This window comes from Lissotriton helveticus, chromosome 12, assembly GCF_964261635.1.
Source record: "Lissotriton helveticus chromosome 12, aLisHel1.1, whole genome shotgun sequence".
Classification (NCBI taxonomy): domain Eukaryota; kingdom Metazoa; phylum Chordata; class Amphibia; order Caudata; family Salamandridae; genus Lissotriton; species Lissotriton helveticus.
Window position 1 is genome coordinate 1,984,438 of NC_136073.1, and position 26,422 is coordinate 2,010,859.

The following is a 26,422-nucleotide window of genomic DNA, read 5'->3' on the forward strand; positions in this document are numbered from 1 at the left end:
AACTCCACCTCCATGTAGCCCCTCCTTAAAATACACAACTTGTTCTTCATGCAGTTCCCTCTTACAAGGCGCAACTTCTTCCCTATATAGATCCCTTGAGCAAGGCAGAGCTCATTCCATCTGCAGGCCCTCCTCACCAGCCACAACTCTTTCACCCAGCAGTCCCCCTTACAACGCATAACTCCATATCCAGAAAGACAATACATTACTGTTAGAAGTTGGATTTCTGGAAAGCACCCTTTCCAAGCAGGAACCCCAATCCTAGTCAGGGTAAGCTAGATACACACTAAAAGATAACCTGTGCACACCCTCTGGTAGCTTGGCAGAGAGTAGTCAGGCTTATCTAAAGAGGCAATGTGTAAAGTATTTGTGCAACACACACAGAAAAAAACATATAACCACCACAAAAAAACTCAATACTGATTTAGAAAAATAGACAGTAATTGTATAGATAAATCAAGAACAAAACGACAAAATGCAATAAGTCGAAATGGAATTAAACATTTTTAAAGAATAAAAAGTTCTAGGGCTTAGAAGCAGTAAAGTGCCAAGTGGTTTATCTGGTCGTGCTGGATCGGGGCAAAGTCAACAGTTAAGGATGACGGCCATTGAGAGCTGGAAGGAAACAAGGGCCACGCACGCCCAGGCAACAGAGTACCTTGATCCTGATCGCAATGGCAAGATGAGGGGCACACTCAAGCAATGCGGCGATCCCGAAGGTGGTGATGCATTGGTGCTGAAGACGAGGCGGTGAAACCAAGTTCCGATGCAATACGCCGGCTTTCTCTGTGCACTTGAGCGGATGTGTCGATCTCTCCACTGATGAAATGCGCGTTCTGATGTGTCAGGTTCTGGAGACGATAGATGCACGGATTCTACTCCCACAACAGAGCGCAGGATGCCGGTTCTACTCCAAGCAGACGGGAGATGCATTGATTTCTCTGGTGCAAGCATCTGGGCCCAATGCAAGTGAATCAGGCACAGGACCAGGTGTAGAGACTTTGATAGCCCTGAGTCTCAAGAAACGGGAGGCAAACCCTTGGAGATCATTTTGATTGCAGGGCTGAGTCCAGCTCTCCTTCAGCAGGGTCAGAGAGCTGCAGGAATCAGAGCAGCATAGAAGAAAAGCAGGTCTTCCAGATCAGCAGTCCAGTAGAGTGACAGTCCTTATAGCAGCACAGCAGTTCTTCTAACAGAGGTTCTTTACAGGCCCAGAAGTGTCTGATTTGGTGGGGTTAGAGACCCAGTACTTATTCCCAGTTGTGCTTCAGAAGCAGGGCCGACTTCAAGGTGTTGCAAGGATTCTGCTCCTACACAGAACTGTGCACAGAGACCCAGGACCTCAGTGAATTGTGGTGTACCAAAAACTCACCTCAGTACCTAGAAAACCCCAACCAGCTAGCATCAGTGTCACATTAGCTTTTCGTCCCATAGCAAAGTAACCAATGATTAGATAACCCAGAACATGCGACTTAGGATATACTCAGGAACGGTGGGAAGTAAGAACACTCTTTCGTTATACTCTCATACCAGTCCACAACAGGAGTAAATAAGAGACACGGGTAAGGTTAAAATATTTATTTTAACGACGTGCTCTGAGGTGCGGTGTCTTTGCCAACATAAGCAGACATATGATTAGAAATAATATGATCAGCATTGTTACAATTCCATAAAACACAAAGGGGGAAATCATATTACAATGATGGTGAAATCAGGTCTTATAGAGCCTAGTTATAACACACTCCCTATCTAGGAATTATGTTTATAAACTAAAGAAGGTCTCTTAGGCTTGTATGGGGACCCCATTACCTCTCAGCTCGGCAAGAGTGAATCACATCAGGATCAGCAAAAACTCTGCATACCTGGAAACAGAAAATCTTACTAGTGTGTGAAATCATGGCTGCAGTGCAATAATAAAGGCGCCAGAATTTCATTTGGCTCTTGTTGGAATTAGGTAGCCTGGCCTAGGGCAAGACTAACATTCAGAGGCACAGTGTAAAGGTTGCAGACTACCCACAAGTAATTCCACGCAATAGCACTCAAAAGAAAACGCTACACCAAAATTATAGGAAAATACGTACTGCTTTATGTAAAAAAATAATATATTCTCTGGTTCTCAAAATATAAATCGTTTTAGAACACTTCAGATCAATTTAGATATGCATAGCTTAGAACATTGCAGGTCACTTCTGTAACAGCACTCATATCACTTCAACTGCTAAGCAATTAATCAATTAACTTGTCAGTACTCTTATACTTTTTACTCTAGGATTCACAAATAGTTACATTACAATCTGTTTGGGATCTAGCGAGGGAATCTTTTTAAACTACTGAGCAGTTAATCATCTAAGTTCGACAGTACTTTACTTTAGTCAAGAATTCATTGATAACACTCTCAGTTTGGCTTATTAAAGTCAATAATCAATATTAACAGTGCATCCTCTCAGACTCAAGAATTTGGCTAAATAGGGTCACAATACAGTGTACTAAACTTGTCTCCCCTCATCACATAGCACGGTGGAAGGATCTAGCATTGATTACACTAGGTTAATCTCTTACAGGTTTGGGTGACACTTTCAACCAGGAGCACTAGTTTCCTTATGGTAGAGTCTATACTCCTCCAGTCACAGGGACTCCTTTCCCTTCCTCCTCACTTGTATAGTCTCGCTCCCCTTCCCTCACAAAACGCTCCTTACTTGTGACCAGATGACTGAGGGGTCAATTGGAGAATCTGCTTAAGAGGAGACTGGGGCACAGCGCTGAGATCGCTCACCAGCCTCCCGGTGCCTCTTCCTCCTCTCTCCCGCTAGCGCCGGCTTTTCCTGGTAGCGCTCCAGCGGGAAAAAGAAGAGATCCTCAAGATTGTAGGCTACCGGCTCCTCCGGTTCCCTTCCCGCTCGCGCCTTTTCCTCAAGTGGGGCGCTCGAGCCGGGGAAAGGACTTCTCACTTGATTCCCCCACCGGTTAAGTCTCCCGGCGCTCTCCCTCGCTGAAATCACAGGTCGCACTGATTCTCCGGGCATGCGCAGGGCACACGAACACTCCGCCTCTCAGCCCGCCTCCGCTCCTGCCTTTTCCGGCGCAGGCTCCGCGGTCAAGACGCCGCTTCCTCAGAGCCTGCGCGAACTGAAGCCCCTCCTGATTAGTAAGGTGGAAATGCTTGAAGCATGCGCGGCAGCGCTCCCTAGCTTCGGACCTCGGGGATTTCCACGATGACGCGGCCAGTGCCCCCGGGGTCCCGACCGCGGAAGCGGCAATCAGGGCTTCTCTGATGGGATGAGGCTTCCCTCCACACTCCACCACCTTAGCGCTAGAGGGGGGATCGGCTCCCTAGCAGTCCTGCCTCAGGTAAGAGGGGGTACAGCGCCACCCAGGCCCCCAGCTTCCGTCCTTTCCTCAGAAGGGAGGAGGGAATCAAAGAAGGGGGGGGGGGGGGCGCTTCTTCAATAAAAAGTCACTGTGCACTTCTGAGGCACTGCAAACCCAGCCCACCTTACTGGGCAGATGACCGGCTCAGGAGTCTTCTTCAGTTCAGATCCTTATACTGGGCAGAGGACTGCGCTCACTACTCCGCAGTCTCCTTCTCCTGTTCTCACCCCTCTGTTCTAGACTAGGGGTCACACAGGCGCCCAGGGTCTCCAGTAACTTCCCACAGCGGGGCCAAGACAAATAACTAAAAGGGGAGTTGGGGGTTGCACCAAATAGGCAGCTTCCCAGTTCAGGAGGTCAACCCTAAGTCTAACCTTTTCCCACCCTTAGCTACCACCTGTCCTCCAGCTGACTTCCACAGGTAGACAAAATGGCTGCCCCGCATTCCGCCTTATATAGGCTGCCCTTCAGTGGTCCAGAATGGACCAGAAGGTTCTGGAATGCCCTATGTTAGGCTATGGCCAGGTTCTGTTGGTGACAGTTGGGGCAGTTGGTGGCCACCATTTTAGGTGGTGCCAACTTTCCTGTCAGAACAGGCCTCTGGGCCTAAGGTAAAAGATTATGAGGGGGGAAGAAAACACCTATCCCCCTGACCAACACCTACAAAAAGTCAGTAGACACAAAAATTAACAAGGGTATGAGGGGCAAAAAGGGGACAAAATAAATAAAAATTAGGAGGGACTTCGCCAAAAAGCCAGACAGGTCTAACAGCTCTCATCTGCCATCTAAAAACGTGAACCGATCAGTTCGAACAACAGCAACCATGTTATGATAACCTTGAAGGCTTCAGCACTCACTGTGCAGACTAGGGTCACGATGTAAGTCTAGGGATGTTGAAAACAAGCCTTTCTCATGTGAAGACATTTGCGCAGCCTAACTTACAAAAACAGCTGTATGCAATGTTGTGTGCAAAATCAGCAAAAGGTAAAATGGCGTCTAACTTCTAATAAGCCATGCTAACCTAGCAATGTGTGAAAACCAGGCCTAGTCCATATTACAAAGGAAGGGTCTTTGAGGTGCACAGAAGTCCTTTCATCCCAGCACTGGCTCCAGACTATCTGTAGGGAGTAATCAGGTCTTTGAGTGGGGACAGGAAACTGCCTATTCAGGTGTTAAGTGTAAGTTCCTCCCTCCATTCCTGCCCAGGAAGAGCTATAAGAATGCAGATGACTACTCAGACACACTTTTTTTCTCCAGAGTTTTATATAGGGCAAACTGGACCCAAAGGTATCAGAGCGCTTTACATGATCACCAGTTGCTTCACAGACAGACACATTCATTTTTTGTGAAGCAAGGGGAGATTAAGTGTTTTGTCCAGAATCATAGGATGTTGAGAATCCCTGCCAAGATTCGAGCCTGGTTCCCCAGCGTTGAGGTTGACTGCTCTAGCTGTAAGACTACATCCTCTTCACACCTAGAATTCCTGCAGTATGGCTGTCTAGAGGGAATGCACTAAGTGTAGCTGTCACCCACCCAGACGTTTACTGGAGACAGGCTACAGGCACACAGAGCTGTAAGAGCAGAGAAATGTCCACTTTCTAAAAGTGGCATTTCTAAAATAGCAATGTAAAATCCAACTTTACCAGTAAAGTGGATTTGTCAATACCATTCCAAAGATATAATGTCAGGAAACGAGCGTGGCTGAGCCTACCGTATCGTTCCCAGAACTACAACTCCCATGATGCTCGCAAACTGGGAGTGGATAAGTGTGTGGCGTGACACACCGGACAGTGTGCGTAATTTGTCGTCTTTGTCCATCCTCTGTCTCGGCTGAGGGAAAGAGTCTCGTGGCTAATGGATGCTGCCTTGGACTGAGGGTGGCGTTTTCCAGGTTCGACCCGGGAATCCCTACTGCCTACTAAGCTGTAACGTGAGTACCGCATCGGGGGCCACAGAGCATAATTCTGTGCTACCATTAATGTGGAGTGTGATACCGTACTGTAACATAGCGGAATACGGCGGTGGGGAAACCATGTATTGAGATATATGAGGAGATTCTTGTAACTACGGGAATACTGATGAAACATTGCCATTGCAGAATACGGCGGTGAAGGAAGAACAAAAGTTACTTACCTGTAAACTGTGGTTCTCCAGTATTGGTGTCTTTCATAGATTCACATGCTTGAATATTCCCCGTCGTCGAAGTGGGAGTCCCACGGTACATAAAATAGCAGTAAAATATGCATGTATACATGAAAAAATATCATAAATAAAAATATACATACATATAATGTAATAAATTGTAAATTCTAAAAGTACCATAGAACATAATAGGCCCATTGAAAAGCCTTAGGGAGAACTCACTTTAGTAGCATATTAGTGTCATTATGTGTTGGTCCACATTCCAGCCAATCTGGCTGTAGCCTCCTCTAGAACCTTCTCCTCAGAAGCCCAAGTCCTCAGATTTTCGTAGCACAAAGTAAGTAAAAGTGCCTGAGGAGAAGAGAGCCTCAGAGGGGAGGATGGGAGGGTCGCATGTGAATCTATGAAAGACACCAATACTGGAGAACCACAGTTTACAGGTAAGTAACTTTTGTTCTTCTCCAGTATTAGGGGTGTCTTTCATAGATTCACATGCTTGAATAAGAGTAGAAAGCAGTAAATCATCACATAAGTCATAAAGGTGACATACCAAGCAAGTAAAGTAAACATATTAGACAATATGCAATAAATACCAAAACATTATTAGCAAAAAACCTTTATGACTGGGGGCGGGTAGCAACAGAGACTCACCTTTATTGGAAAAGATTCCGCAGCACCGCTTGACCTACTGCCGCATCCGCGGCGTCCGTTGATTGCAGGCAGTAGTGCTTAGTAAAAGTATGGCTGCTCGACCAAGTAGCAGCCCTGCAGATCTGTCTTAGGGGTACCCTCGCAAAAAGGGCAGCCGAAGTAGACACCGCTCTAGTTGAATGAGCACGAACTGGAGCAGGCAGGGGCTTCCCAGCCCGTTGGTGGCAAAAGGATATGGTAGAGGATATCCACCTGGTTATGGTCTGTTTGGTAACAGGTTGTCCTTTGCAAATTGGGCCATACGCCACAAACAATTGATCTGACTTTCTGATAGTTGCAGTTCGTTGAATGTAGAATTTGAGACAACGTTTCACATCTAATGAATGCAATGACCGCTTAGCAGGAGTTTGCGGAGCAGGAAAGAAAGTTTTCAGGATTACAGGTTCGTTGAGATGAAAGTCACTGGGAACCTTCGGGATGAACTTAGGATTAGTTCGCAATGTCACAGCCTCTTTGGAGAATTGCAGGAAAGGAGGCTGTATGGTAAACGCCTGGATGTCACTGACACGTCTTGAGGATGTCAAGGCGAGCAAGAGAGCAACTTTCCATGTGAGAAATTTTAGACTTGCAGAGTGGATAGGCTCAAATGGAGGTAGAAGTAGCTGAGACAAGACCAAATTTAAGCGCCAAGCAGGCGGAGGGCGACGGATAGGTGGAAACATCCTAAAAAGGCCCTTGTAAAATTGCATGTGGAACCATCATGGCGGAAGCGGGAAATCGCCGCCAAGAACACTTTAAGATTCGAGTGTGACAGTCCTGATCTCGCCAGGGATAAAAAGAAAGGCAACATTTGTTCAGGTTTTGCAGTCATTGGGTCCAAATCTTTAGTGCGGCACCAGACACAGAAACGCTTCCACTTTAATTGGTAGGTTTTTATGGTGGATGGAGCGCAAGCACGCGCTAATACCTCCCTGCAGTCCTCGTCGATATTTAAACGTGCAAATTCGTTGTACTCAGGTTCCAGGCATGGAGTTGGAGGTATGCCGGATCCGGGTGACAGATTTGTCCCTGCTGCATCGTGAGGAGGTGAGGTAGAGGATGAAGCGGTAACGGGTCGGACTGCGAGAAGAGGAGCAGGTCCGTGAACCATGGACGTCTCGGCCATTTGGGTGCAATCAGGATGATGTGGCAAGGTTGGAACCTCATCCTGTTTAACAGGTGAGGGATCAGAGGAAGTGGAGTGAAAGCATAGATGAAGTCATTCGACCAATTGATCGAAAATGCATTTCCGCTCGACTCTCTGTGGGGATGCCGACTTGCAAAGCGTTGGCATTTCCTGTTGGCAGCAGTCGCAAAAAGATCCATCTGCGGCTGGCCCCACCGCCGGAAGATGAACTCGACCGTTGGTTGGTTGAGTTCCCACTCGTGATTTTCCGACGACGCCCGGCTGAGTGAGTCCGCCAGAACATTGGCCACACCCAGCATATGAATGGCTGTGAGATGAATTTGACGTTGAATCGCCCAATATCATATTTCTTGTGCCAGTTGGGAAAGTAGGAGAGACCTCGTGCCGCCCTGCTTGTTGAGGTAGTGCATGCTGGTGGTGATGTCCGTCCTCACCAGCAAAGTGTGTCCCTGCACTAACCTCTAGAAGGATTTTAGGGCTAAGAAAATCGCCAAGAGTTCCAGGCGATTGATGTGCCAAATACGTTGGGTCGCTGTCCACTTTCCTTTCACAGACATGCCGTCGAGATGCGCTCCCCATCCCTCGAGAGACACGTCTGTTGTAAGCGTCAGAGTTGGAGGTTCATCTTGGAATGAACGGCCCGCAGATATGTTTGGAGGGTGAGCCCACCACTCCAGCGATTTCTGGATGCAAGGTGTTAGAAGGACATTGTCCTCGAATGACCCTGACACCTGTTTCCACTGCTTGTGTAATTCCTCCTGTAGAGCCCTCATGTGCAATCTGCAATTTGGGATAAGTTGGATGCACGAGGAAGCCATGCCAAGGAATGATTTGAACGTTCGGACAGAAACATACAGTTTTGATTGGAGGAACCGCACCATCTTTACCATGCGGTCCTGTCTTTCCTGGGAAACAAACACTTTCCCCAGCCAAGAATCTAGCGAGGCTCTGAGAAAATCTCGCCTTTGCGATGGATGAAAGTGTGACTTCTGGCAATTGATTGAAAGCCCCAAGGTTTGGAAGAGGGAGACGCAGACTTGAGTGTGCTGCTCCGTTAGGTGAAAAGTTTTGGCCTTGATGAGGCAGTCGTCCAGGTATGGGTAAAATTGGACACCTTGGAGACGCAGGAAGGCAGCTACCGGGGCTAAGATCTTGGTAAAGACCCTCGGTGCTGATCGAAGGCCGAATGGTAAGACTTTGAATTGGAAATGTAGCTGTCCGACTGTGAAGCGTAGATACTTCCTGTGTCTGGGGTGAATTGGCACATGGAAATATGCGTCTTGGAGGTCGATCGTTGAATAGAATTCCCCTGGATTGAGATAATTCAGAATTTGAAGCAGAGTTAACATCTGAAAAGTTTTCGAAATGATAAATTTGTTCAGGGCCCGTAAATCTAAAATTGGACGCCATTCCCCCGACTTTTTCTTGACTAAGAAAAATCGGGAATAAAAACCCTTGCCGCGTTGACTTTGCGGCTAGACCTCGATGGCTCCTTTTTTGATCATCAATTTCACCTGGGCCAAAAGTTTTTTGAGATGGGGTGAGGGTGGCCCCGAAGGTGGACGGGTGGGAGGGGATTTTGTGAACTCCAGAGTATGTCCTTTGGAGATAACGTCTAAGACCCATTGGTCGGAGGTGATTTCGGACCATTTGCAAAAGTATTTTGAGATGCGACCTCCAAGATACACAGGCGGCAGGAGAAAGGAACTGAGACTGTCACTGTTTTTTATTGTTTGAGCCACCTCTATAAGTTGTTTTCCGTTGGTATGGTCTCGTGGCGGACAGACGATTTTGGGATTGGTAGGAACCCCTCTGTCGGTTATCGTTGTAGGTGTTGTAAGAACGATATTGACGTGATCCTCGAAAAGTAGAGGAACCTCCGCCTCTACCTCGCGCCCCCCGAAAGGGCCGTTTCTTGTACTGGAGGGTAGCTAAGGACTTTGCCGTATCGGTGTCCTTCTTTATCGACTCCAGGGCATCATCTACGTGTTTGCCAAACAAAGAATCCCCGTCGTACGGCAAGTCAAGGACCTTTGCTTGTACCTCTGGACGGAAGGTGGTAGACTACAACCAGCCTTGACGCCTCAAAACTGCAGCCCCAGCCAATTGACGGAAACCCGTGGAGGAGATGTCGAGCGCGCAATCAATAATTTCAGATGAAATTATCTCTCCCTCCTGAATAATGGCCTGCGCTTCTGCGCGGACAGCATCGGGTATTTGTGGAAGCAGTGCGGCACTCTCGGACCACATCTGGTGGTCGTAACGGCCCAAAATAGCTAAGGTATTAGCCGCTCTCACAGTGGTAGCCGCCATGGTCGTAAATTTTTTACCTATAGAGTCCAATTTGCGGCCTTCCTGATCAGGAGGAGACGTGAGTGGTGTAGCAGGATTGCGAGATCTCTTCTGTGCTGCTTGAGTTATAACAGAATCGGCCTTTGGTTGTGAAATCAAACAGGCAGGGGAAGACGGAGGAGCCTTGTACTTCTTGTCCAATCTGGGCAAAACTGCAGGTACATAATTCGGGTGTTCCATTAATTTAAGGCCCTCCTGCCAAATATGGTCAATGATCGGTATTGTGTGGGTTTGTCTTCGTGATATGTCCTTAAAATCGTATAAGAAACATTCACTGTCATCTTGTTGTCTTTCGATCGTGAGATGAAAACGCTTTGCAGCACGGACCATCAAATTATGGAAATTTGCAATGTCCACTGGAGGCGATGCTAGTGGTGAGGTGGGCGGAGTGGAGGGTGTGTGAGCCCTGTAATCATCCCACTCATCCATATCGACGTCATTGTCGTTGTCACCCGTGTTGTGAGGGTCAGGATCCTCGTTGTCAGTGTCTGGGCGAGCACCCCCTGGTGACGCAGGTGCAACAGGTGCAGGTGCTTGAGGAAGTAGAGGTTGAGGTTGTGGAGGAGGAGGTGGAGGTGGAAGCACTGGAGAGGCAGGCGTAGATGGTGGAAATCTACGGTTATAGTCATCGAGCATGAGCTGCAAGTTTGTGACCAAAGACAAAGGTATTTGGGTAACCGGCTCCGAAGTAAGCGGTTCAGAGTCCTCAACTGGAAATAAATCGTTCCCATCTTCGACGTTATGCACCTCGTCACCCTCATCACTGTACTCCTGACATTTAATGTTTAAATCAGATGGACTAGATGCCTGATTGAAAATTTGCTCCACCTCTGAATCATTTCCGGATTCTTCCTCACCAGACTGAAACAATTGTTCTGGAAGATGAGTCCCACTTCTCACTGGACTCAGTCGAATGAGAGGAACTGTTCGTAAAGAAGAAGCAGTCACCACTGTAAAGGGGGTAGCTGTGGCTAATGGTTGATGAGACGACAACGAGCCCGTTGACGTCAATGCGACAGTCTTAGAAACAACCTGAGGCGTCTGTGTTGTCGTCACTGTTGAAATCGGCGCTGAAATCTAAGGTTTTTTCTTCGTCGACGAAGATTTCTTTTCCATCGACGGGGCCGTCCTCGAGAGTGGAGCCTTACTCGTCGACGATGATGTAGACGTCGACGGAGTCGCTGACGAAGATATGATGGTGGTCGACGGAAGCACCGTCGACGAGGCCGCCGTCGACGATAAAGGGCCCGTCGATGAGTTGGTTTTGAACGACGATTTGACCGTCGTCGACGAGGTTCGCGTCGACGAGGGGGGCGTCGACGACGACTTCTTCGTCGACGGTTTGGCTTTAGCACTCGTCGACGAGATGTTTACAATAGACGCGATGGGTCTCACCTACTGGCCCATCGTCGACGAGGTGATCGTCGTCGACGTCGCGCTGGTTGACACAGAACATGTCGTCGTCGACGTAGAGGCTACAGTCACCGATTTCGTCGTCGCTGAAGACGTCGATGGATGCGTCGACGAGCCCGTCGATGAGCCAATTCCAGTTTTTAATGTGGAAATTGAGGCTTTGGGCGCAGACGTCAGAGAGCCAGGTCCCGTAGACGTGCCCTGATGCGATTCCTGTGGGGAGACAAACCTGGAGGATTCCAACAGTCTACTCTTCTTCAGAAAAGGAGATGGAACCTCAGTCTCAGACTCTCGCTTCTGAGAGGATTTTGAAAAAACAGATGATAAACTGCCTACCTCAGAAAGTGCAGACTCTGAAGTCTTCAACCTCTGTAGCCACAGAAGGAGAAGGGCCTCTCTATCCCTCAGAGTCTTGGGTGGAAAAGTGCGACAGTACTTGCAGTTTTTCACTTCGTGGTCTGGGTAGAGACAGTAAATGCATTTACTGTGTGGATCCTCATGGAAAAGGCGCAGTTTACCACAAGAAGGGCAGGCTTTAAATAAAGATTTCTTATTAGAAGACATTTTCTTGAGAGAAACAGCTTGAGTTTGAAGAAAAACTGAGCAGAGCTCAGGGAGACTCCCTTCACACGACGTGCGGTAGAAAATCTGAGGACTTGGGCTTCTGAGGAGAAGGTTCTAGAGGAGGCTACAGCCTGATTGGCTAGAATGTGGACCAACACATAATGACACTAATATGCTACTAAAGTGAGTTCTCCCTTAGGCTTTTCAATGGGCCTATTATGTTTTATGGTACTTTTAGAATTTACAATTTATTACATCATATGTATGTATATTTTTATTTATGATATTTTTTCATGTATACATGCATATTTTACTGCTATTTTATGTACCGTGGGACTCCCACTTCGACGACGGGGAATATTCAAGCATGTGAATCTATGAAAGACACCCCTAATACTGGAGAAACCCGAGTATTACCATGTATGGTGATTATTGTCCTAAAGACTTGAATTTGGATTTATGCAAGGCCATAGGGGAATGCGGCGGTGAGGCAACCGCATATTGCTGTGTATGGGAATTTGGGTGCTACTACTGGAACTTTGTTTTCTGCCATTACTTCACGGAATACGCCGGTGAGGCAACCACATATTTCCGCATAGGAGAGGAGTTCTTCACCATTTTGGTTTTAGTTATACTTTATTGTGGACAGTGGGCCCGATTCACAGAATGAACTTAAGACTAAATCCTAAACTTACTACTATTTGGTATTCACAGAATGCACTTACTACTTTCGGGATTCACAGAGTGAACTTACTACTTTCGGGATTCACAGAATAAACTTACTACTTTCGGTATTCACAGAATAGATTTAAGACTACTAACTCTAAGTCCAAACTCGGGCCGGAAATTCTTGCCCGGAGGCAGAGCTTCCGGCTTGGGGGCGGAGCTTCCGGCCCGGGGGCGGAGCTTCCGGCCCGGAGGCAGAGCTTGTGGCTCAGAGGTGGGGATTTTAGCCATGGCTGAAATCTCCACCTCTGGGCCGCAAGCTCCGACTCCGGGCCGGAAGCTCCGCCTCTGGGCCGCAAGCTCCGCCCCCAAGCCAGAAGCTCCGCCTCCGGGCCGGAATTTCCGGCCCGAGTTCGGACTTAGAGTTAGTAGTCTTAAATCTATTTTGTGAATACCGAAAGTAGTAAGTTCACTCTGTGAATCCCGAAAGTAGTATGTGCATTCTGTGAATACCAAATAGTAGTAAGTTTAGGATTTAGTCTTAAGTTCATTCTGTGAATCGGGCCCTCTGATCTGTCCTTGGAACTATAAGACCAATAAAGGAAATATAGAGTGGGGACTATACTTTGGTATCTCTAGATACTTTATGTCCATTCACAGGGACCTGTTACTTAGCGCTGTTCTTACAATACTGGTATGTATGAGGAATGCATGTGGGATAAACAGCCCTAATGGTATACGTTAACTCAAACTGTATTAATGATGTCTGTGCTTCAGGGACGGTGCTTGGTCTGTGTGTATTCCAAGGTTTTCATCAGGAACTGAGAAAGGGCTGTATTCCAAGCAAGGTATAGCAAGAACTTAGGGAGACTATAAGAGAGTAGTTGGTATCTTGCATTGTTCACAGTTTGTCTTATTTTATTGTTACAGGTTCCTTTCCCCCCGCTGTTCCTTCCCTCTCCTTTCCCTTGCCTGATCACTAGAACATCCTGTGGTACATTGGGGTGTTTGTGGTATCAGGAGATGTACCCTTTCTTGCTACGACTAGATTCCACGGAGCATAACCTGACATATAAAACATAACACACCTACTCCTTTCTAATCAGGAATTACAGCTTTAAAATTGTATTAAGGAGTTCCAATGTTAACCTATGAGAGAAGTAAGCCTCACAGAGGTGAAAACAAATGTAGGTGATTTTCACTATCAGAACATTCAAAACTTAAAAGTACATGTCCTACCTTTTACTTACACAGCACCCTGCCCTTTTGGCTACCTAGGGCCTACCTTAGGGGTGACATATGTGCAATAAAAGGTGAGTTTCAGGCTCGGCAAAGGCTTTTAAAAGCCAAATCCAAGTGGAAGTAAAACTGCACACACAGGCTCTGCTGTGGCAGGCCTGAGACATGTTTAAAGGGCTACTTGAGTGGGTGGCACAATCAGTGCTGCAGGTCCACAAGTAGCATTTAATTTAAAGGCCCTGGGTATATGGTATACCCTTTACAAGGGACATACAAGGAAATGTATGCCAATTGTGTATATACCAATATTACCATGCTTAGGGGAGAAGGACATGCACTTTAGCACTGGTCAGCAGTGCTAACGTGCTCAGAATCCTAAAGCCAAAATTCGGCAAGACGTTTGGGGTGACCCCTCAAAGAGGGTACATTTTCAACAAATACTATGCAGGTCTCCCCTTACTGTTTTTCCCTTTTAAGGCACAGATCATCTCCTTGTGATCGTATTCCATTCAAAGAAATGGTTCTGAGTTCTGGTGTGTCCTGCAGGCACAATACCTTCCATTCCTTATCTCCACACTCATCGCCCCTCCTGTCATTTACAGATGTCACAGGTCTTCATCATACCTATACTTAAGCGACTGCTCCTGTTCCTTGCACATTTCCCCTGGAAGTCACAGTTCCTTCTCTATGTCTATCGGACTGCCACTCTTGCAGGGTTGAGGCCAGTACTACTGTCTGCCTTCATTGTCATTATATTATGGGCCTTCATTACGGCATAACCTTATACTTAAGTGTACTGCTGTATTATCTATTTGACTCTCAGGCCTTCAATCAGGCATTTGATGGTGCATGGAGATGTTGCAGCACATAATTCTTACCATATACCATTGCTTGTGAAACAAGGGGTCCGTTGGAATCAGGCTGAGGTGTCGTCTGTGCCTTCTTTTCAGGGTTTGCTGCTCAAACCAATGGACCTGAAAAAGTGATCCTCTATTAACCAGAAGTGCCTAACACAATGAATTCTCCACACACTAGGCACCCTTCACATATATCATAGACAGGTGCTCCCATGCATATCTATTCAATACAAAATGAGCACTCACATTTTTTCTCCATGTGTGTTTCATACATACCACCTATGCATTAATTTTAAAAAAACATGAGATTCCCTGACAAGCTTTCTCCATCCCAGGTTTTTTCCACAAGTATCCCCACAAACCCTGATCCCTCTTGCGCAAAAGAGAAAAAACATTATCTGTCAATATGATAACGCAAATGTTCCTCAAAGTGGTGTGGACATTTGACACACAACAGCTAAGAAGCCACATGGATCACATCTATGTCCGGCATCTATCCCAAACTTAATCCAACCAAAACTGAGTTCAGTCTTAAAAAGGGGGTGGGAGAACAACGTTGCCCGCTTTAAATGGAGTAGGCTGTGTTAGATGGACCTCAGAAACCACTAAGAAAATTCATCATGATCATGTCCAATCCAGCAGATCTGGTTGTGCGCAGCAGCTGGCTAAAATTTACCTTAAATCATGGTGACCCACAGTGGAGCTCAGAGAGCTTCTAAGATGCCTAATGGGGAGCAGCAGTATCAAACTGAGGGTAAAGTCTAGCACTGAGCATGCCAAGATGGCAGGCACATCCCGGTAAAGTTGGAGCCCTGCATAGGGCAGAAATGCAATGTGGACCAGATGCTGCTTTGGGTGCCTCACCATCCTGGTAACAGGGAAGACTTATGTACTGACTACTGGAGATCGAATGGACTCAGAGGGCACTGGATCGGGTTCAAAGTAGGAACAAAAGCCGAAAGGAAGTGAAGAGCTGAAGACTTTAATGTCCAGAACTGAAGATGATTTATTTTGAATTATTGTTTGACTGACAGTGAGATACAACCTCACTAACTGGTGGAGAACAAGGGCCCTGACACGGGGCAACATTGAACTACAAGTTACTTACCTTTCGTAACGCCTTATCTGGTACAGAATACATCTAGCAGCAGATGCCTTACCTTTGAATTTCCCCAGGCGTCAGACTGGATCCGTAAGATTATTTGTGACCAGTACTCCTGTGCGACGGTAGGTGGCATCAATCGGCTACGCGTGGTGTCGTCAGCGATGCAAGTGACATTCCGTGGCACCTATATAGGTGCCACCCAGGCACGCGGACGTCAGTTACCTTTAACGACTTTTCACGCCAGAAGTGCAGAGACATGTAGAACACAGAAACTGGTGTGTCCAAACTAGGACCCTGAAAGGGATCAGCCCTGGCCCTAGAAAACTGTCCACAGAGTGGGGCGAATGGGTGGGTCGGTAAGGAATCTGCGACTAGACATAGTCTTTACCAGAAAAGGCATTACTGAAGGTAAGTAACTTGTTCACCTGATAAGAGACTTTCAGCCGTAGATTCCTTACCCTTGAATATATACCGAAGCATCACGATCCCGAAGGAGGGTCTGCAGACAGATTTCAGGCTCGGAAGTCCCATACGACTGAACAGGCATAGTGCCCATCTCTACGGACCCGACAGTCTAGATAGTAATGTTTGGTGCAGGGAAGGCCACGTTACTGCCTGGCAGATATCCTGAACCCAAACTCTGCAAGCTAATGCAGCTTTAGCTCTGGTGGAATGAGCTCACAAGCCTTCATAATGATGCTTTTTGGCTAATGTACAGCAGATTTTGATGCAGAGCTCAATACAGCGAGAGATGGGTCACTTCTGCACCGCCTGTCCTTTCTTTACACCAACATACCCTACGAAGAGTTGGTCATTGTTAGACCTAGGGGTTTCCTAGCCAACACGTGGATAGCCTGGCACAGAGGGGAAGACTAATTCCAAAGGCTTAATGTGTTAAGCTTGCGTAATAACCTTTCAGGAACCCAGCGCCCATCCACTCCAAAAACGACACTACACCTTGTTAGAAAAATACGGCTTGTATTTTATAAAATGGATTCTTTACTCTTCTTATTATTTTCTGTAATTATCACATTAGTGCATCATTTTTCAAATTACTGCAATTTCAGCACTTAATACATTTCATAACACGTTTCAGTATCAGTTTACATGACCCTCCTTTTTCCTAGAGAAATCAATACACTACAGTTACACACAGTAAGATTATTGAGTTAGATGGTTCCCTAGAGGGAACCAGAGTGTACTTCACCCTCACGCCTGCAGGATCAAAACGCTCCAACATTCACTGTAACACAATACTTCACAATGGTTGGCACGGCTGTATCACTAGGAAAGAATAGGTAGGTTAACATCACATTTCACTTTGCCTCCAGTGACATTTCCCCTGCTGTCATAAATACAGCTTGGCAGGATCTTAATACACTGTTTCCTATGATCGTGTGACTGTTTCTACACTTTCCCCTGTGCTAGGGATTCAGCCTTTCTCTCCTTATTTCTTTGATCTAAACCCCCCCCCACGAGTTCCACTCTCTCCTCTCAATCTCCTCCCCCTACCCGCTTGGCAGTCCTCGTGTTCATCAGGATTAGTTCTCTTATAGCTTGCTCGTATTGTGGCAGAATAGTTCAGGGAAATTACTCTGGCCGGTTTCTATTTCTTGCGGGAATCACCTGACCTCCTTTTAGGCACCGCTTCTCCTAGAACTGACTCCACCCTTCGCCCAATGGATGCCCCAGCTTACTTTTGTCTCCGCTGGTGTCCTTTTGCCTGTGCGAGTCAGTCTCAGGGGGCGGCCTCACCTCGGGGGTCGGAAGGCCGGCATGCGACACTCTTCTACAGCAGCCGGGTATAGAGCAGTACGTCCTCCTGCGGCGATGGCGGGTCGCGTCACAGCCCCTCACGATCTCCTCACCAGTGCTGGCGCTGTTCCTCCCTCTGCGCAGGTTCGCCTTCTCCGCTGACGCTGAGGACGGCTCCGGAAGCTCTTCCTCCGCCCCGCCTTTGCTGGCGTTGGTCTGTCTTCTATTCTGACGGCTCCGCCGAACAGCTGAGACCCAGGTTCACCAATGCCGCCTCAGAGAGCTCCACGCAGATTAGACGACTTTCCTCCCAGCAGTTGCCACGGTCTTCGCTGCTCTCTCCTCACGGTGAGTGTGCTTCGCAGACACTGCGGTTGCGATATTAGCTCACTTTGCTTCTTCACTGGAGTGCCGGGTCCACGGGGTAGTCAAAGGAAATAATAGCAAGAGTGTCCCCGGGGTGTATGAACCCCCGCTAATGTCTAGTTACACCGATAGAATCTCCGGTGCCTTTGAGGTGAAAGACTAGGTTCCAGGTGCATAGGTGGTTTCCAGACCCAGTGGGGTTTGGTCGGTTCCAAGGGGGTCACATCCGAATAGGACACAGCCGGCCACAGGTCGATTGCGCCCCTACTGGTGCAAAGCTCTCCTCTGGTATTTGCCTCTCTCCACACTGGTCAATGCTACCTCTCTGGTCACGGGCTTACACACAATGGCCACCCCTGTCCTGGCCTTTTATAGGCTGACCTCAGGCTCTCAGAACCAGCCAGGAGGTTCTAGAACCTTCTACATACAACCCAATGGGTCAGCATTGCTAAGCTGACCGTTATGTCAGTTGGTGGACTCCATTTTAGGTTTATTGGATTTCCCTAAATTTTCATGTGGATGACTAGGCCTCAAGGGGTAGGCGAAACGTCCTACTCAAGGAACACCTAGCCCCCCAGTCAATGCTGACAACCAAAAATCCGGGTGGACATAAAAAAAAGAATAATAACACTCAGAGGCCAAAGGGGACAAAATAAATCATAATTGTGAGGGGACCCTCAAAAGCAGACAGGTCTAACAGTCATCAACCTGGAATTCAAACGAGTGGTCAAGGTATAACGACAATGCTCTGTTTTGGCCCAGACAGTGGAGTTGCTCCTCTTATTTGGAGGTATGTCGAGGAGTGTAGAATGTAAGCAGGGTGGATTGGCCTACATGGAGTGGGGTGACCACTTTTAGCAGAAAGGAGGCTCGTCTGGGAAGCACCACTTTGTCAGGATAGACTGAGCGGTAAGGCGGTTTGTATGATAAGCCCAGCATCTCGCTCACGCTACGGGCAGATGTAATTGCCACCAGGAAGGCTGGTTTGAGTGTGAGGAGCCTGAGTGGACGGTGTGTAGGGGCTCAAACGAAGAACCCATCAAAAATGTCAGAACCAAAATATGGTCCCAATGAGGCATAATGAATAGTGAAGGGGGAAAAGGGGGACAAGATATTTCAAAAACCTATGCACAATAGGGGATTTAAACAAGGTGGATTGGTCAGGCAGCCGCAAGAAGGCAGACAGAGCAGAAAGATATCACTTAATGGTGCCCAATGCAGAGCCCTGCTGTGCAAAAGAAAGAACAAAAAGCAGAACTTCAGGAAGAGGGGCAGAAAGGGCATCAATGGACTTTTCTGTACCCCATGCCACAAATTTTTTCCAACGGCAGGCATTTACTGTTTTGGTGGAGGGACGCCTGGCTGCCAGGATCACATTCCAGACTTTAGGAGGAAGGTCGAAAGCTTTCAATTGCTGTTGCTCAATCTCCACACAAAGAGGAGGAGGGTGGACAGGTTTGGGTGGAGAATCCTCTCCTGGTGCTGAAACGGAAGATCTTCCCAAAGTAGCAGACTGATCGGAGGATCGATGGCCATGCTCAGTAGCTCGGGATACCTTTCTCTCCACACACAGTTCGGAACCACAAAGATACCTTGGGCCTACTCGTTCTTGATCTTTTTGAGAACTCTGGGCAGGAGTGGTAAGGGTGGATTGGCGTACAGGAGGCCTGGGCTCCACTCATGATGAAAAGCGTCTCAGAGCGAGAGCCGCTTTGGAAACTCCAGCGCACAAAACTGATGACATTGTGCGTTTTTGATGGAGGCGAACACATGTAACCAAGGATCTCCCCCACTGTTCAAAGAGACCATGCGCCACCTCCAGATGGAGACACACTTCGTGACTCGCTAGGCATCAATGGCTGAGTTTGACCGCCCTGGCGTTCAGCGAATCTGCCAGGTGTTGAACCACAAGAGAAATGACCTGCTGGTCCAGCCATGTCCAGAGACACAGGGTCTCTTAAAAAAAGGATCAACAACCCCACCAAGCCCTGCTTGTTGCAGTACCACATGGCGGTGGTGTTGTTCGTGAACACCTACATTAGCCTTCCCTTGATGAAGGGTAGAAAAGCTTTCAATGCCAGTCTGATCGCACAGAGCTCCAGCTTGTTGATGTAGAGTCCAGATTCTGCCAGAGACCAGAGTCCTCTGATCTCCACCTCTTGCAGAAGGCCACCCCTGCACAAGGGGGATGCATCTGTCACTACTGCCAGATCTGGTGGGGAGAGGGAGAGGAGTCTGCCTTTGACCCAATCACGGTTCATTAGCCACCACTGCAGACCGTGTGCAGTTCCCTCTGAGATCTGGACCAAGTCAGAGATTCCCTTGATGATGTGCCTACTGGAGCTTCAGATCCCACTGCAGAGCCTGCATATGCCAGCTAGCATATGTTATCAGCAGGATGCAGGAGGCTATGAGGCCACCAACCTCAGAGTCAGTCTAACCCAAACCTAGGATAGATTCCGGAACAGCTCTGATGAACAAGTTACTTACCTTCGGTAATGCTTTTTCTGGTAGATACAGTATCTGCCTGTGGATTCCTCACTTTGTGAATATCCCCCTTGCGTCAGCAAGGTTCGGAATTTTTCTTTGTAGCACGCCGGCGTGTAAATGTAAATGTAAAAAATGTAAATTGATACTTGTATAGCGCACTACTCACCCGCAAGGGTCTCAAGGCGCTTGTACGAATACCGCTGTGGAACCCATCCTGGCTTTCCCTGTGAGGTGTCCACTCCAGGGCACCCCCAAGGTGGAGGCCAGGCATCCTTAGCGTTGTGGGGGCCATTGTGGAGATTAAGCAAGCTATTGCCCAGAGTTGCAGAGTGGGACTCCATGATTGGAATAGGCACTGAGGCGAGAATTATCAGGTCCGTGGAATTTTGAGCCCAAGACCCGCCGAGGCGGGGGAATTGAACCCTGGTCCCAGACTAGACCTCTGCATCAGGGTCTGCCGCTCTAACCATTGAGCCACACTTAGGAACGCGGCTTCGCGCGCGACTCCGTCTGACGTCACCGACTCCTTATTAGGCCTACGTCGGCATGATGACATCAGTTCCGCCCTTTTTTCCGTGCCTTCGAGGCACCCTGACGGAACAATAACAGGAAATATACATACATACAATGTACACAGTACATACAAGCCAAAATAGCACACATAGTGCGTAGCAAAGGTATCAAAAACCTAATAAATATACAAATAAATATACAAATAAAACCAGGTATAGCAGAGTGGACAACGGGGAGGCGGGTGGGTCAGTGAGGAATCCACAGGCAGATACTGTATCTACCAGAAAAAGCGTTACCGAAGGTAAGTAACTTGTTCTTCTGATAGATACATCTGCCGTGTGGATTCCTCACCTTGTGAATAGAGTCCCATAGCAGTCCCCACTCCCGGAGGAGGGTGTCCACTCTGCTACACCAGGAAATCTTGGAGGACAGAACGCGCGAAGTGGCCGTCCCTCCTCACCTCGGTATCCAAGCAGTAATGCTTCGCGAAAGTGTGGAGGGAGGCCCAAGTCGCGGCTCTGCAAATGTCCTCAACAGGTACACCTCTAGACAATGCAGAAGTAGCAGACCTTGCCCTGGTAGAATGAGCTCTTATACCCTCAGGAGGGTCCTTACCCGCCAGGGAGTATCAAATCTTGATGCACAGGATTATCCACATGGAAAGTGTGCCCTTGTGCACCGCTCTGCACGTGAACAACCTCCGGGTGAAGCCTCCACTCGCCTCCACTCGTGGTCGGCAGAGAACTGCCGACTGAGAACGTCTGCACGAACGTTCAGAACTCCGGCCAGATGGTTTGCCATCAGACAAATCTGATGGTCCTGAACCCAGGACCAGAGACGCAGAGCCTCTCTACAGAGACACTGCGACCCCACTCCTCCCTGTTTGTTGATATACCACATCGAGGTCGTGTTGTCTGTCAGGACTTGAACCGACTGACTGCGAAGGGAAGGGAGGAAAGCCTTGAGCGCCAAACGTATCGCCCGCAACTCTAGAAGGTTGATATGAAGCAACCTTTCCTCTGGAGACCAAAGACCTTTGACCTCCAGATCCCCAGATGAGTACCCCACCCTAGAGTGGATGCATCCGTTATCACTGTGGCCACCGATGGAGGCAGCTGGAAAGGCTTTCCTTGAGACAGATTGCCTTCCACGCCCCACCAGGATAGATCCGCTGCAGTTTCTCTGGAGATCCTCACAGACTCCCTGAGATCTCCGTTGTGCTGATACCACTGCCTGCGGAGGCACCACTGGAGTGCCCTCATATGCCAGCGTGTATGGTTGACCAACAGAATGTAAGAAGCCATCAGACCAAGCAGACGAAGGACCTTCAGGACTGGAACAACCGCTCCATTGAAAAATAAAGGAATCATCTCCTGTATGTCGCGAATCCTTTGAGGTGGAGGGAATGCACGACATACAGTAGTGTCCAGTACCGCACCTATGAACAGGTTGCGCTGGGAGGGCACCAGGTGAGACTTGGGTACATTTATCGAAAAACCCAACCTGTGCAACAACTGAGTTGTCTCTTGCAGATGATGGAGCACCTTCTCTGGCCACTCCGCTTTGATCAGCCAGTCGTCCAGATACGGGAATACAGGTATCCCCAACCTCCTGAGATGTGCTGCCACCACTGCCACCACCTTGGGGAAAACTCGAGGCGCAGTAGTAAGTCCAAATGGAAGGACCGCAAACTGGTAGTGTTGCAAACCCACCGTAAAACGGAGATACTTCCTGTGTGACTTCAGGATGGGGATGTGGAAATAAGCATCCTGCAAGTCGATCGACACCATCCAGTCTTCTTCCAACAGCGCTTGAAGAACCTGCGCAAGAGTGAGCATCTTGAACTTTTCTTGTTTCAGATACAAGTTCAAGATCCTGAGATCCAGGATTGGCCGAAGTCTGCCATCCTTCTTGGGGATCAGGAAATACCGGGAGTAGCATCCCTGACCCTTATCCTGCTCCGGAACCACCTCTATTGCACCCTTTCTGAACAGTGCCAGGACTTCTTCCTGCAGAAGAAACAGGTGGTCCTCCGAACAATAACCTTGGCAAGGAGGGTAATTGGGAGGGAACTCCTGGAAAGGAAGAGCATACCCATTTTCTACGAGATTGAGAACCCAAAGATCTGAAGTAACCGATTCCCAATCCCGTAGAAAATGAGAACGCCGACCCCCTACCGGACCCGCATGATCCGGAATGGTGGATCTAGGGCTGCTTTGCTGATGTAGGTGGGGGGTGGGTATTATTGAAGGAAGTAGAGGAGGAGGAGGCTTGACGTCCACGTCCACGACCCTTCTGTCTACCTCTATAAGACTTGTACAGAGGGTTCTGTTGCTGCTGCTGTTGCTGGCCTTGTCTGAAGGGACAAAAGGAGGATCTGCCAAATCCTCTGAACTTCCTGGTGGCCGTGCCTTTTGTCTGTAAGCCCAAAGATCTAGTCGTCGCCCGGCTATCTTTGAACCTCTCTAAAGCCGTATCTGCTTTCTTTCCATAGAGGCCAACCCCGTCAAAAGGTAAATCCAAAAGAGTAGCCTGTACATCAGTGGAAAACTCTGAGGACTTTAGCCAAGCAGCTCTTCTGGTAGCCACTGAAGAACCCATTATCCTAGCCACAGAGTCAGCAGTGTCCATGCCACTCTGAATAACTTGGCGGGCTGCCGCCTGAGTGTCCAAAACAACTTCATTAAAGTTTTTTCTGTCTTCCTCCGGAAGCTTAGCCGACAATTGTTTGACCGAGTCCATTAGGGCATGCACATATCTTCCAAGCAAACAAGTAGCATTTGTTGATTTTAAAGCCATGCTACCTGAGGAGAAAACCTTCTTAGCGGCTTGATCCAATTTTTTGGAGTCTCTATCTCCAGGAACTTGGGGAAAAGAACCTGCTGATCTATTCGCACAAGCAGCCTGTACCACCAGACTCTCCGGCGAAGGGTGAGATGACAAGAACTCAGGATCTCCAGGAGCTACCCTATAACGTCTCGCCACCGATCTAGACACAGCAGGTGCAGACAAAGGCTTTTTCCAAACTTCCAGAATTGACTCGGTCAGAGCTTCAGTGAATGGTAGAGTTGGCTTAATGACTGAAGAAGGCGAATGTAAAACTTCTGTAAGGATATTAGATTTGAACTCAACTGTTGGTAAAGTTAAGTTCAGCAACTCAGCAGCCTTTCTAATTACCATATGGTATGGTACTACATCCGTAGAGGGTGCATCTGAAACGATAGGTAATCCCCATTCCGGGGAAAGTTCAAGACTGCTTGCAGAATGAAGATCCTCAAAACAATCCTCATGTTCTTGAAGTTCGCCTTCCTCCATTTCAGGTTCCTCATACTCTTTCTCCTCCAAGAGACGCTGGGCTCTACGCCTCGACCACTCCAAACGGATCGAAGTCGACGGATACGGTAACGACTCCGATGGAGTCGGAGCCGGCGTCGAACGAGGAGCTGGAACAACAGGAGGCAGAGAAACAGGAACCGGCGTCGAGCCTCGATCCAAATTACGAGGTCGCTCCGGAGTCGGCGAAGCCGTGCGCGGAGTCGATGACCTCGGCGGCGCCGTACCGATCCAAGAAGGATATGGAGTCGGCATAAAAGGTAGAAAGGGCGCTGGTGCATAAGCTTGGGGGACACCCAAGTTAAAAGACAAAGGACCCATAGGACCCGCAGGTGCTCCAGTGGGGTACATTGCGCTTGCATATACTCCATACATAGCTTTTAGGAAATGCGAGGGGTCCTGCCCAGGACCAGGAAAGGAAGGGTATGACCCCATTGATGGATTCGTAGGAGGTTGTACCGGATTCAGTTCCTCCTCATCCTTTTGACCTTCCAGGTCATCCTCCGGAGTCGGTGACTTAGGAACCTCCACGACCTCCTCATGTTCCAAAGACTGGCCCGAAGTCGGACTCGGATCCAATACCGGTTCCGGTGTATGTTCTCCAGATCGTATCGGAGTGGTACAACCAGCAGGAGACGGAGACACAAAGTCCTTGTGATGTTTCCGAGAAGACTTCTTTTTAGAGTCCGATGACTCCGAATGATGGTGAGAACTATGCTTCTTCCTCCTATGTTTTCTCTTCGAGGAACCCGAAGCATGCCCAGAAGCTGACTTCGACGCCGACTCCGATCTGGCTCTCGACCTCGATCGCGACCTCGATCGTGACTTCGATCGTGACTTCGGTCTCGATCTGGAGTGTCTTGATCTTGAAGATCTACCGGCATCTTTACCTTTAATTTTGGCTAATAGAAGCTTAGCCTCTCGTTCACGTAGAGCCTTCAGATTCATTTTAGAACAGGATCGACAGCCCTTGACGTCATGATCCGACCCCAAACACCATAAGCAATCTTCGTGTGGATCGGTAATTGACATCATCCGGGCACACGAGCCACACTGTTTGAATCCCGTTTTCTTCGACGACATCCTCGACGAAGAACAGAAACAGTAACAGACAAAAAGTAACAAAGTCTCTATCTGTAACTACAGAAGATCCCAGAAACCATTAGCGTCGACGACGCGGAAAAAAGGGAACTGATGTCATCATGCCGACGTAGGCCTAATAAGGAGTCGGTGACGTCAGATGGAGTCGCGCGCGAAGCCGCGTTCCTATGACATCTTCCACGCCGGCGTACTACAAAGAAAAATTCCGAACGTTGCTGACGCAAGGGGGATATTCACAAGGTGAGGAATTCACACGGCAGATGTATCTATCAGAAGAAAGGGAGCACTTAAAGGGACTCAGATGGGACTTTAGTACGTTGATAGAGAACCCCAGCGTTACCAAGTTAGTGTCTAGTGTTTACTAATAAATACAAAGTATTTTTATACTTACCCGGTGGGGTTCTTTCTTGTGTGAAAAGCGTACTGACTATAGTGGTAAATGCACTTGCTTTACACCCTCCTGAATAAGCCTTAGCTGCTCTCCACAGCTACCCCTTGAGAGCTCTGGTTTTCAGGGACCTTAACACTATCACTAAGGGCTGCCTGGAATCAGTGAACAGTACCTCACCATAGGTGGACACTATACACTGAGTCAACCTCCTATAAGCTGCTACTATGTCGACCTGAGAGGGCTCAGTTTGGTTACAAGTTTAGAAGGCCTTAAAATGAAAGGTTTGGACAAGAACAAACAGTGTCAGTAAGCAAAGAGTAGCAGGAAAAATATCATAGGACAACTAAGAAAGCAATCAGCGAAGTGGCACTACACAAGAGGTTGGTCATGATTTCACATAAAAAGTATGCGTCTCTGACCTGGACTGATAAGGATATGAGAACAATGAATCTCTGAGATGGGATAGGGATGCCAAGGGTCAAGCTGCACCACCAGACAGGGTGCACCGTAATTATTTTCAGGGAGCCAAAGAGATGTTGAGTCCTGGTGAGAAGTTGTGGTCCAGCAGTGTATTGTAGGACCGGTGTCAGGGCTAAGACATCCGGCGCAATTAGATGTTGGTGCCGAAACCCCGCGTCGTGTGGGTGGCATCCGGGGGCTTGATGTGGAATGAATCCCAGGGCTAAAATGAACTCCTGGATTAGAGGTTCGTCGTGATCCTTAGAGGGCAGGCAACCAACGTTAGCAACGACAGAGATTCATTGTTGTCCGTCTTGGAATTACTTCCAGATCAGCACGAACAAAATTGTAACCTGGTCCTGAAGATGACCTTAACTTATTGAAAAGACGTTGACCTCCGAGCGCAAGTTTTGGCGCAATTCTCTGACCTATATCGAGCCCTCAGAGAGGGGCAGTAATTGCGCCTCCAC

At 48.1% G+C, this 26,422-nt stretch overlaps 1 protein-coding gene across 5 annotated transcripts in view; it reads right to left on the reverse strand.

Moving 5' to 3' along the window:
• The window catches only part of PCSK4 (proprotein convertase subtilisin/kexin type 4), a 361,577-nt gene that overhangs the window by 311,720 nt on the left and 23,435 nt on the right, over positions 1-26,422 (reverse strand). For all 5 annotated transcript variants that reach the window (XM_078670994.1, XM_078670991.1, XM_078670992.1 and 2 more), the window contains one exon: positions 14,461-14,556. In XM_078670994.1, the coding sequence (XP_078527120.1) occupies positions 14,461-14,556 (96 nt within the window). The remainder of the gene's footprint in view (positions 1-14,460; positions 14,557-26,422) is intronic.